The sequence below is a fragment of the Pipistrellus kuhlii genome, unplaced genomic scaffold (assembly GCF_014108245.1).
Source record: "Pipistrellus kuhlii isolate mPipKuh1 unplaced genomic scaffold, mPipKuh1.p scaffold_m20_p_1, whole genome shotgun sequence".
Lineage (NCBI taxonomy): Eukaryota > Metazoa > Chordata > Mammalia > Chiroptera > Vespertilionidae > Pipistrellus > Pipistrellus kuhlii.
In genome coordinates this window covers 186299350-186312693 of record NW_023425404.1, presented here as the reverse complement: position 1 = coordinate 186312693, position 13344 = coordinate 186299350, and the positions used below count along the sequence as shown (strand labels likewise).

At 41.9% G+C, this 13344-nt stretch overlaps 1 protein-coding gene across 4 annotated transcripts in view; it reads right to left on the bottom strand.

Moving 5' to 3' along the window:
- The window catches only part of CCDC149 (coiled-coil domain containing 149), a 100841-nt gene that overhangs the window by 50893 nt on the left and 36604 nt on the right, over nt 1-13344 (bottom strand). For all 4 annotated transcript variants that reach the window (XM_036419378.2, XM_045573637.1, XM_036419339.2 and 1 more), the window contains exons 2-3: nt 11046-11207; nt 9330-9368 (exon numbers count right to left, since the gene is read on the bottom strand). In XM_036419378.2, the coding sequence (XP_036275271.1) occupies nt 9330-9368; nt 11046-11207 (201 nt within the window). The remainder of the gene's footprint in view (nt 1-9329; nt 9369-11045; nt 11208-13344) is intronic.

Genomic DNA, 13344 nt, shown 5'->3' with positions numbered 1-13344 from the left:
TGGTCCTTGGGCATCATTTTGAACAGCGCTGAGCTCAGCGATGCCCCCAGGATTTAAACCTCAGAACAGGGTGGGCACCCGGGATATACCTCCAATGACACATAAAGAAGAGAACAGGGCTGCTTCTGGGAACAGCAATTCAGAGACCCGGTGATGTGACTGTCAAACCTGATTTACTCTGCGGCCTGGCTCAAAAGATATCTACTGAAATAAAACCAGTCGCATCTACAGTAGCTGCAAAACAATAGTCAATCAAGTGAGTTCACAGTAAATCTACACCAGCTTTAAAACTGACCCCCCGGCGTAGGTTGAGGTGGGGAGGTGTCCTGCGTGAGGGCAGGTGACTTGTAATTTTCTTCTATGTCTCGCAGGCCGGAGGGCTTGTCAGCATACCATTCTTTCCTATTCATCAGGCCTTCCACCTCCGCTCCAAAACAATAACTCTGAAAACCAGAAAATGACTATTCTGATACGGTGCCTAACACCTTCAAGAACAAGAAAGAAAGAAAGACAAGAGAAGCTGTACATGTCAAAGCACTCAAAATAGAGGAGAAAAGTTCACACCATTCTTTTGACCAAAAATAATGCTCGTGACTCACACATGTTCACTGTAACAACCCACCCAGCCAACACGGGACGCCTGCTTGAAATTTGTCAGCCGTGCAGAGCGTGTTGTGCCCATGTTATTGGGAAGGGCTCTGGGACCATGGATTAAGAATAGCAGCACCGGGTGCAGGAAATGTCAGGGGAAGGTGGCAGGTGCTGGGAAGGATTTCACAGGGAAAGAAAACAAAGCCGAGAGATTATTTTCTCTAAACCTCCGGGGGGTAGGTGGGAGCATGAATAGCAGAACATGAAAAGGCTTAAAGAGAAGCCTATTTTCAATATTCAGATCTAGCCAAGGCCGACAGGAAAAGTTGACATTTTAGCTCTGATCATAGCGGAATGCTGAATACGGTGGAACGTATTGCAGAATCCACATATATTGAAGTCCCTCTTTTGGGGCTAGAAGTTGATCTATTAAAATAGGGATGCGGAAGGGAGGGGAGAGAGAGTTGATGAAAATACAGCCAGGAGGCCTGAGGCTGTGAAGATATCATGGCTCTCCATCCCGACACACCTTCCTTTGTCAGAGGAAGAGCTCAGACCCCAACGACCCCTGACTGCCCTCGGAAGCTTTGCCAGGGCCAGCCCCCGCTGTGGGAACGGTGGGGCTCCCAGAAATTCTCTCTGCACAGAGGTGAAGACGACACACCTGATGGTTGTTGGGAAGGCAGAGCCTGGGACCAGGGAGGCCAGTGAGCATCTCACCCCAGCGGAGCGCTCCCTCTGCTCTGTGGAAGTTCCCATGGGGACAGATGCGTCCTTCGAGCAGTGAGAGTCTCTCCAACTCTCCCCAAGGCCTATTACATCCGGGGAGCTCCAGCCACATGAAATATTCATAAAATCATATGCTTTCCTCCTGTTCATCACTGTCCTGTTAGCTAAATTTGCAGGCCCCCATTCACGGAACCTAAGAGGGCAGAGGATAAAAACAACAGTCCTGCCTCTACCGCTGTTTCAGTTCCCTTAGAAATGCTACAACATGTGTCAGAACCATTTACATTCTAGATCAGTGGTTGGCAAACTGTGGCTCGTGAGCCACATATGGCTCACGAGCCACAGTTTGCTGCTCTGTTGACTAAAGAGTTTGCCAACCACTGCTCTAGATGCAATACATTCCTTAAACTTACAAAGAGTGAAGGCAGATTTGTAAAAAAAAAATGATGCCTCATGCGTGGCAAGGATGATCACTGTTAGGGCCTCTTGTTTCCAATGATCGATAATCATCACTGGTCTCGAGGAGGGGGTTTCAGGATGCGAGTGGAGGAGAAAGCCTGAATCTCTGAGATGGGAGAAAAGACACACACCATTTTTCTCCCCAATGTCAGAATGAAAAGATGGTTACAAGCGGGTCAGACTACGTCACTCCAAAATATGCCACTTTGTCATACAGATTACTTTGAGCTGAAGAAATTGAGAATCAACAGAAACAAAGAGCTCTCCTTCCTTCCGTTTCCTGCCTGAAAGCAGGGCATATATTTCCTTTTGTGAGCATGTCCAATTGGTGCCAGTACCAGGAAGAGGAGAGCGACTCTTATCACCAGAGACTGAAAGGAAGCACCATAAACTACCATAACTAAAATAGCTCTAATCTCTGGTTAGTTTCCACATATATTTCCTAGTCACTTTCCCACAGTTTATCATTCCTTGAAGCCCAAACCCCATCCTTTGGTTAGAATGGTATATAAGCCCACCCATAGACTTATATGGTATATAAGTCTAACCAGTTCATTGAGTTTCCCTTTTCTCTAAATTTCCTTCCATGTAAAATAGACATAAAATCATGCTTTTTTCTCCTTTAATTTCTCTTCTGTTGGTTAAATTTGCAGGTCCCATTCATGGAACCTAAGAGGATAGAAGATACAAAACATGAAGAGAAAGTTATGACAATATTAAAATAACCTTCCAACCTGGCGCTAGTCCAGACCCTGGGAGAGCTGGTGTCTTAATCGGAGCCCTTAAATAATTGAGACCAGTGACCAGGAAGGGGGAGGGCGGCATTCCAGGAGCCATCCCTCAATCATCTTGAATCTTGCTAATTTATTAGATGAACAGCATTTCAGGTAACCTAGACATGGAAACGCTCCTCTACACTGTAGAGTAAATGAGGATGCATTACCAGGGAGCCCTGTATCTTACTTCTCAATTTGCTGATAGAGCAAAACTGGAAATCAAACATGTGAGGGAAAAGTCAGAGCTAGACTGGTAAAACCTTGACCTAGGCACTTCCTCAAGAAGTGTAAGGAGCCCAGCCAGCGTGGCTCAGTGATAGACCATTGACCTATGAACCAGGAGGTCATGGTTGGATTCCCGGTCAGGGCACATGCCCAGAGTTGTGGGCTCCATCCTCAGTGCGGGGGGGGGGGGGGGGGGTTGTGCTGGAGGCAGCTGATCAATGATTATTTCTCATCATTGATGTTTCTATCTCTCTCTCTCACCTTCTCCCTTCCTCTCAGAAATCAATAAAAATATGTTTAAAAAAAAGAAGAGAAGGAAAAAAGAGCATGAGAAAGAGACTAGATTTAGAAAATGTGACTCAACTACATGGTGTTAAAAAGTTTGAGACTCTGGACCCCTTACCCCACACCTTCAGTAGGGGAACATACTACATCAAACAAGAATATGTTAAAAAAAAAAAAAAAGTTTGATGAAACATCAAGCTTACTTGAGAGGTGTGATTGATAGCAAATTTAATTGCAATTTCTACTCGGCTGCTCCGGTGTACGGCGCCTCCTGTGTTATTGGTAATAGAGCGAAACTTGTTCTGCTGAGCAAGGGCCCCCTGTTCACAGCAACTGCCAAGGTGATGACCTCGGTTACAGCACCAGCTTTCTGATTTACAGAAAACAACCACCCAAGAGATTATGCCATACATAGCTGTTGGCTGGGCAAGGAGCCCTCAGCAGCTTCCTCCCACCTCATAGAAAGATCTTGGACATAATCTCAAAACACACACTCGCCAACGAATGCATTTCCAGCCCACGGGCAAACACTCTTCGGTAGGTTTGGGAGGTGGCTACATAAATAAATATTTGCCTAATCTTGCTCATTATGATTCTGCATCTGCCATTTGAGTGGCTCCCTTAACAGGTCCCCAGTTCTTTAGACGCATTGAGCCTCGATTTCCTCACCTACCAACTGGGGTGCTCGCACCTCCCTTACAATATTGCTGCTGGGATTCAAAGGGCTTAGTGCAAGAGGCATGAGGGCTCAGAAGGAAGTTGCCGTTGTTATATTTTGGGAGATATCCTACAGGCTGGACCCTGGATGTTTCCCCAGGTTTCTTGGTGTGACAGGAAAGTCGTACTTACTGTTCAAAGTGTTATGAAAGGAACATCTCAAAGTGCTCCAGACCTTTAAAGAGAGCTTTCGGTTCTGAGCATCAAACCGGGACTCAGACGCCAAGCTGCTCTGCCTGGCAGTCACCGGGGACTGAAATGAGATTGACTAAGAAGACCGCTACTGAACTGAAAAGCTCCCTGCCACCCCACCGAGGGCCCTCTCTGCTCTGATTTCTCCAGGGTTGTCATCCCAGCATATGTCACCGTCTAAATAAGCCATCACTGTGTGTGGGAAGAAAGCAAAGGCTCCCTCCTGGACCCAGAGGGAGCCTCCCGTGGCAGATCTGCACAAAATCAAACCCGGAAAGACAACAATGCATCTGGTTCCTCACTCCAGGAGGAATTGGCGTGGGGAGAGTGGGCTGCCGTGACTGCCCCAAATCCCACATTATCAGGAGATTAACCCGAGATCATTTAGATTCCCCCTTGTCTCCTCTGGAAAGGCTGCTTGTTTAGCAAAAGACAGATATTTAGAATCATCTGAGATCTCTCGGGGATCTCTCGCTGCAGTGCGAAGAGGTGCCCCATGCACGGTTCTGCCCGGAGTACCAGGAAGAAATTTCCATTTCAGTATGGCATGGGAAGCTATTAGTGCATCGCTGCTGTCACGTCATCTCCACAGCTTCTTTAATGGATGATTTACCATTGGAAATTGAGTTGTTTTCAAAAGTGTTCTAAGTTTTAAAAGAAAGCCTTGACAACCATGTTTCTAGCACCACAATCATGAAAGTTCTGGTCTGTCCTCTGAGGAGGAGACAAAAAAGGCAGGAAAAAAAGGCCCTCGCCTCCGGTTTGGCTCAGAGAATAGAGTGTTGGCCTGCAGACTAAAGGGTCCTAGGTTCGATTCTGGTCAAGGGCACATGCCAGGGTTGTGGGTTTGATCCTCAGTAAGGGGGTATAGGAGGCAGCTGATCAATGATTCTCATCTTTGATGTTTCTATCTCTCTCTTTCCCTCATTTCATCTCTGAAATTAATAAAAGTATATATTTTTTAAATAGCAGATGAAAAACTATGGCCAAATATTGTTGGCTGCAAGAAAGAATAGTGGGTTAGGCAGAAACTCTTAGGTTAATTTCTGGTTCTCTATCACTCTGAAACAGAGGGCTTTGAAAAAAGCATTGAATCTGTGGACTTTCAGAATGGGTTGAATTAAATACTGATTATGCTTTCTCTCCACTCAAATATTTTAAGAATCAAATGTAGAACAAAACCACCTGAACTCAAACCCTGAACCACAAGTTAGGAGATTTGGGTTCTAGTGCTGCTCTTTTAACCTATCGTGTGGCCTTGGACAAGTTACATGGAAAATTAAAGATAGACAATCTACTTTTTCACTCGCCATAGAGCACTCACCAAGTACAAGGAAGTCAGCATTATCATACTAGTTCTTCATAAGAACTTTATGAATATGTGTCATGATTATGTTCATTTTGAAGAGAAGGAAACTGAGTCTCAGAAAGGTTACACAAGATCACCCATTCAGCAAGTAGTTGGCTTAAATTTGAATCCATGATGCCCATAATGTGCCCTTGAGTCTTCATGAAATACATCATTGCCAGTGTGACCTCAGAAGATTGATTATATCCAACCATCCATCCATCCATCCATCCATTTATCCAGCCATTCATCCAGCCATGCATACATAGTCTCTGAAAAGCTACTACAAAGCACAAACACTTTCTATTTATATCTAAGAAGAATCCTCAATTTATTTAGAGCAGCAGCTCTTAAATGCAGTGCAAGGAATCCCAAAGATCCATGGACAGGAAGCAGACAGTCAATAAATCTAGGAAATTGAAGGCAAATATTTTTGTGGGCATCTATGTGCCACATTTCTAGAACAAAGGTCCATGGTTTTCATCATATCCCCAAAGATATCTCTGATTCTCAAGAATGTAAGAACCACTGGTCCAGAGAAATGGAATTGGAAACACTACTTGAAATATCTCATTTGTTCCTTATAGCCACACTATGTGGTGGGCACTACTTTCTCCCATTTTATGGATGAGAAAGCTGAGCCACACACACCAAAAGCAACCTTCCCAAATCCACACAATTTGTTTGATGGGTATCACTGCTTCCATTTCAGGTGCTTAATTTAAGGCAAATAATGTACAGTACGCTCCTGGTGAATGTTAATAGACCAGGAATAAGAGCATGTCCAACACTCACCCAACTAGACTTGTGTTCTGTGGCTGGGTTTTCTACCTCTCCTGCTTTGGGGAACCAGCCTTAGAAGAAAACTTATGCTAAGAGGAAGCTGGCATTAAAATAGGCTCAGTGGTAGAGTGGTCAGATAAAATACGAGATGCCCAGTTCAATTTGAATTTCAGATAAACAATGTATAATATTTTAGCAAAAGTATTCCCTAATAATGCATGGGATATAACTTTATACTGAAAAAGTATTAATTGTCTATCAGAATTCAAATTTATCTGGGTATCATGTATTTTATGGGCTTAGTGTGGCACAATGGAGAGAACCAGTACCTGACAACTATACAGCATCTGAAGCCTGCACTACCTTTTGACTTTGAGTTATGTAGGGTCATTGATTCCTGCATTGCTTAAACAATCTAGAATTTCTATCACTTGCACACCAATGCATCCTACCTCATGCAGCAAATCAGTGGTTCTAACCCCAGCAGGAAGGATGTATAGTGCAAGCTCACAGCACCATACTAAATCCCAGAGGAACAGAAACTCTATACCATATTAGAAGTTACAAAACCAGTGCTTAGGACATTGAACTTATGTGGCTTTTTTCTTTTTCTTTTTCTTTTTCTTTTTTTAGCTATAAGAAATAGCTTGACAGACTTACTGGAATTCATCTGTATTATATAGTCACAGGATATGTATTCATTTACACTGTAAAACTTCTTCTTATATATAACAAACTCTAAAGTCATGCCAGAGATGACTGCTCATAACCACCCCAAATAACAAAAGCACCTAGCAATTCCAGATGAAGGATCCCAATTTTTAGACATTAATTCTAAATTTTTATGTAATTTTGTGTAGAAAGAAAAATCAACTGGCTCCATAGAAAAGCTTGACTTTAGGTAAAATCTAAAACATTGTAAAGTAATCAAATAAAATAGCAAGGAGGTTATGGTAGTGAGTAGAATTGATTGAGTGGATAGCTAACCACAGGACTGAATTGCTATTTAAGGGTAAATGGGGGCACCTGTACACATGTGTGCAAGTGTGTGCAAGTGTGTGTGTGTGTGTGTGTGTGTGCGTGTGTGTGTGTGTGTCTTGGCCATATTATTCACGCAGCATAAAAAATTACAAGATAATGAACCCAAGACGTTTATATGCAATACCAAGTATACATGATCAATGAACAAAAACAGGATGTTTAGTTAGCTGTGACAGTTATGAAAAGACCAAAGAAATCTGTTCTTATTTACATCCACAAGTTTCAAAGCCCTGCTCTGGTATAGAGAATTCCCATAACATGGAACACATAGCATTAACTTCACATCATCCAGACTCCCCTCAAGCCCATAAAAGGCGATAATTCAGGGTATGTCAGCATAAAGCAATTGTGAAGTTAAGAAAAGTTCTAACAAAGATATCTTTGGAAAAAGTAATATATGTATATATATGTAATTGTATTCAAAGAAATTTGATGGACAATATTTCTGGACATAATCTTATGAAAATGTTAACTGTCCCCAAGTTAATCTATAAATTTAACAAGCCCTGATACCAATAGGTATGTATTTGGAGAGGTGGGCAGAGGAATCAGAGGAGCACATGATAAAATGTTTGTTATCTTCCTGAAGAAGAAGAGCAAAGGGAAGGAGATGAGCCCGAACAGATATTAAAAGTATTGTACTATAAAGTAAAACCAGAATAATGTGGTAAGACCACAAGACTATATACTGTAGAAGCTCAAAGGGACAGAACAGAAAGTCCAGAAACAGATCCATGTATTTATACAAGGATTTATTCATTGGTAAAAGTGGGCATCTAAAAGCCACAGGGAAAAATTGAATTTGTCAGTAAACAATGTTGGCTACCATTTAGGAGAAAAGAACATAAATGGCTTGTGAATTTGCTGGTAAGATGGCTTTTAAAAGTTTGAAGTGCTAGGTGTCCACTAATAGATGAATGGATAAAGATGTGATGCATATGCACAATGGAATATCACTCAGGAATATGAAAAAATTAAAATCTTACCACTTGCAACAACATTGATGGACATAGAGGGTATTATGCTAAGTGAAATAACTCAGAATGAGAAAGAAAAATACCCTAAAACAAAACAAAATAAAACAAATGAACAAACAAAACAAACCCATAGCAACAGAACAAACTGATGATTGTCAGTGGGGAGGAGAATGGGGAGATGAGTGAAAAGGTGAAGGGGAATAAGAGGTACAAACTTCTAGTGATAAAATTCATAAATCATGGGAAGGTAATATACAGCACAGGGAATCTATATAATTAAAACCCAGTGGTCATAACGCCATAACAACCAAAGAACCATCACCAGGAGGTGCACCAATGGGTCCCTCAGTGCACCGGGTCTGGGTCTCGCGAGATTTTACACACTACCTCTAATGTAGTCAATAATATCACAATCCCTAGCCAGTTTTGCTCACGGGATAGAGTGTCAATGGCCTGAAGGGTCCTGGGTTCGATTCTGGTCAAGGACACATAACTCAGTTGCAGGCTCAGTCCCTGGCCCTGGTTGGGGTGCTTGTGGGAAAAAACCAATTGATGTGTCTCCCTCACACCGATGTTCCTCTCTCTCTGTCTCTCTCCCTCCCTTCTACTCTCTAAATTCAATGGAAAAATATTCTTGGGTAAGGATTAACAACAACAACAACAATAATAATGATATCATAATAACTTTTATGGTGACAGATGGGTCCTAGATTTATTGTGGTGATCGCATTGTAAGGTATACAATGTTGAATCACTATGTTGTACACTTGAAGCTAATATAATATTGTATGCTAACTATACTAAAGTATAAATAAAATAAAATACAAAATTGAAACAAAAGTCTGAAGTGACAGAAAATAAATAGTAAAACATTACCACCCATGGAATAGTAAGCTAATGTGCATAGGACCTTCAACTTACCCTTTCTGTCCAACAAGAAAGGGAATGTGGTCAATTCCTTGGAAGAAGGAATGGGGTGCACCCTGCCACCATATTGGACATCACTCGGTTCCCTTCACCCTTCACCCCACCTCAGTCCCTCTCTGCAGTAGAATTGCCCTACTACCCACTCCTACTCATAGGACAAAAGGATCCTGGAAAATAAAAGATTTCTCTGCACATCGTGAGATTCCCTGATCACCTTAACTGTTGAAGGAGCCAATGCATACAATTTGAGAGTTATCTGAGATCAGCAGTAAGTCTCACCTGTTTCCTCTTTTCAGGTGGAAGTGACGGATCTCCATCCTACAAAGAAACAAATACTGCATCTTAGTGGGTTTTTTTTTAATTAAATGTGCTTAGATTCAAGGAACTGAACCAAACTATGAACTAGATTCAAACCCTCCCAAGTTCCACCCCCTTCAACCAGTAATGTGCTGAACCAAGTTCAGATATGCTTTCAAAAAATTACCTACAAATTCAACCATTCTTATTTTGGAAAAACCTCTGAGGGATCAGTTCCATTTAAGACCAAACCTATATATTTTCCAAAACTGTGCAAATCAACCCCCACCCCTCCACATACAAAACTGAATTTATCAAAATTATTTTTGAGTAGAGCCAATCTTATGTAATATTTCATTTGGTTTGAGTTGAGTTCCTCTTTACATTGTTAGATCCAAAGGTACAGCAATGGATACACATATACACACTTGAGCTTTCTCTATGAACAGAAAAATAGGGGGGGGGGGGATAAAAAAGATATACTCAAAATAAAAGAAAATTAACTGAGAACTTCCAGTCCTATCAGACTTTTTGTCTTAAAAGAACTCAATTTCTTTCCCTTGTAGGTCATCCGGGACTACAAATATCTCAGATGAATGAGTACATTTTTATCTGATGCTGTCTACATATAGGTCAACAGTACTTTAACCCGAGGAATCTTTCTACTCTATTTCTGTGCCAGGACAGTTCAATGAGCCCAGCACAAATGGTTAAATAATAGCAATAGTGTCAACACTTTAAAAGGAGGCTGCATACATGAGTAAAAAAGCAGCAGGAATGCTCTCGATATCCTCCATTTCCATATAATTTATACCCTTAAAAATCTTGCCATATAAGCCCTAAAGAAAACCTAAATGCTCATGAGAGAAAGGTTTTAAAAAATGAAAGTATTACTATGCAACTTTGTTTAAAAATGAACTCTAGTTGTATGTATGGCCTAGAGAGCTGTCCAAAATAAGGTGTGAATGGAAAGAGCAAGTTTTAGAACAACATTTACACCGTGCTGTCTGACAGAACTCTGCAGAGATGGAAACACCCTTCATGGAACCGTCCAGCATAGTGGCCACCATGCAAGTGGCCAGTAGCAATGCAATGCAATAGAGTCACCACCGGCCACCTATGCCAATTGAGTCCCTGAAATGTGATGAGACTGAAGAACTGAGTTTTCAATTCTATTTCATTCTAATTCATTTAAAATTGAATTTAAATAACCACATGTGGTTTCTGTATTAGACAGATCCTCTTAAAAATACTCCATAGGGCCAAAACCGATTTGGCTCAGTGGATAGAGCGTCAGCCTGAGGACTGAAGGGTCCCGGGTTCGATTCCAGTCAAGGGCACATACCTTGGTTGCGGACACCTACCAAGTAGCAGGTGTGCAAGAGGCAGCTGATTGATGATTCTCTCTCATCGATGTCTCTAACTCTCTATCCCTCTCTCTTCCTCTCTGTAAAAAAAAAAAAAAAAATCAATAAAATATATATTTTTTAAATACTCCATAGGAACAAATGAGTAAATAAACCGACATGAACACATATGTGTACATGTGTGCTTCATAGGTGCCCAGGTAAGCTGTCTGGAGGGACTGGGTTGTGGGACTGTTTGAATTCAACCCTTTTTTGAGGAAAGGGCATGTAAAAAATGCCCCCTTTCTGTCGTAACCAGGGAACGGGAATGCCATGGTGACGCCACACGTACAATCAGCTCTCGATATTTCTTCTTCAGGGACTGATGGCGCTCTCGGAGCTGGTTGGCCATGAGCTTGTACTGGTCCCTTTCCTGCTGGCATGTGTCCAGCTCCTTGGAGAGGATCAGCAGAGCCTCCTTTTTGCTCTCCAGCTTCCGTTTGCACACCAGGTACTGCAAGAGAAGTGCAAGCAACTGGTCAGCACCTCATCAGGACTCCATTTACCATGCCCTGCTGGCTTGTTTTGTTCTTTGTTTTGTTTTGTTTTGTTTTGTTCTGTTGCTTGTTTGTTTTTAGAGAACATATACCCAGACATTTGTCAGTAACTGACATAGGCACCTAAAGGCTAAGACAGTACCTAACCTATCCCTCAGGAGAGAACCTTGGATGCTCATGAACTTTGGCAAACTGGGTCAGATAAAATCATTTCATTACAGACAAGTGAAACAATAGAATACTTTTTTAAAAATTACATAGCTAAATAGATGATAGCTGGACCCCAATAATTTTGTTTAAAGGGATTTCTATATCCAGATAAGATTATGTAAAATTTTGTTAAAATTTTACAAAATGATATACAAAGAAAAACACTTAATAAGACATTTGCATATTACAAACGATGGTCTCTTGGCAGCAAAATTATTTGCATGTTTTAAATTTTTTATTTTTTTTTAAAATATTTTTTTTCTAGATTTCAGAAAGAAAGGGAGAGGGAAAGATAGGAACATCAATTATGAGAGAGAATCATTGATAGACTGCCTCCCGCACACCCCCTACTGGGGACTGAACCTACAACCCTTGTATGTGCCCTGACCAGGATTGAATCATGACCTCCTGGTTCATAGGTGGATGCTCAACCACTGAGCCATACCAGTCAGACTAAAATTTTTATTCTTTAAGCTTTTCTATGCTTTTTAAAAATTTTAGACTAGGGGCGGAGCTTGAAGATGGTGACCAAACAGACAGACTTGTTCTGACTCCAGTCCCAGAACAGAAAAAAGCAGCGTCTGAGTCGCTCAGGGAAAGTTGATTGGCAGCTGAGGGACAGCGGAAATCTCAAGGAAGGTAAGGAAAGGTCGGCTGGACAGGATTCCCTGACCAACCGGCCAGCACTGCGGCTGCCGCGGCGGCTCTCCCGGAGCTCCGGGCTTGGAGGGAAGGCTGTGCCATCTTACCAGGAAAGGAGGAGCTTCTCTGTGGCCTGGAAAAACCACAGTGGAGGAGACCTTTGAGTAGCTGAGATGGCCCAATAGGAGCAAACACTTGGTTTCAAGGGAGTTCTTCAGTCACCCACGGAAAGATCAGAGTTTGCGGGGAAAACTTGAGGGATCTGGGTCCCGTGGCACAGGCAGTGACAGTAGCCACTGAGCTCCTGCAAGGCCCCGCCCCCCACTGTAGCTGGGAGCGCAGTGCTGCCACCTGCGCTGAGCTGCGCTCAAAGAAGGCTGCAGAGAGAATTCTGCCCGGGACACCCAGTGCTGGGTTTGGCATAATCTGGGACTTTTTAAAAAAATGCCAGGGGACACGGGACAAAGTGTTAAGAATTGCGGCTGTCCCGACAAGGGCGGAACATCTGGACACCTTGGCGCCTGATCCCCTTCACCCCCTTGCTTCTGAAAACTAGGGAAGGACTGCTCAGTTAGGCTTATCCAGGGAAATTGCAGGAGGAAACTGCCTTCCTGGAAACAAGGGATCGGAGCTTTAGAGATAGTCTGGGAGCCAGTTGGCACTCTGCCAGCTAGAGCCATAGAGAAAGAAGGCCAGAGCAACCAAAAGACTGGGAGGTCAAACCGGAAACACTGACACCTAAAAGCTGAATTACAAACTGATTTTTTTTTTTTTTTTCCGTTTTTTCTTTTGCTTTTTTTTTTATTAATCAAAAATAAATGGACACAAATAACTAAGATATAGCCTACTTAAAATTAAGCATTACCTTACAAAACTGAGGTGCAGTGGAATGCTGGGAACTGAAAGACTGTCTGCTCCGAGAATCAGGCAAGCCAAATACAATGACAGAGGAAGTGAATGACCACTACTGGACATTTTTATGCTAATTTTACCATTTTGTATTTTATTTTCATTTTTTACATCTTTTACTTAAGAAACGAATTTTTTTCCCTTACTTGATTTTACCTTTTCAATTATTACATTTTTCAATCTCTATCATCACTATTACTACTGCTATTTTGCAATTTTTATTTCTTTTTTTTGTTGTTGTTGTTTCTTTTTATTTTTCCCTCTCCAGTACCATCTTATTTTTTCTTTATTTTACATTGGGAGTAACCTTCATTCTATTTTAATCTCTACTAT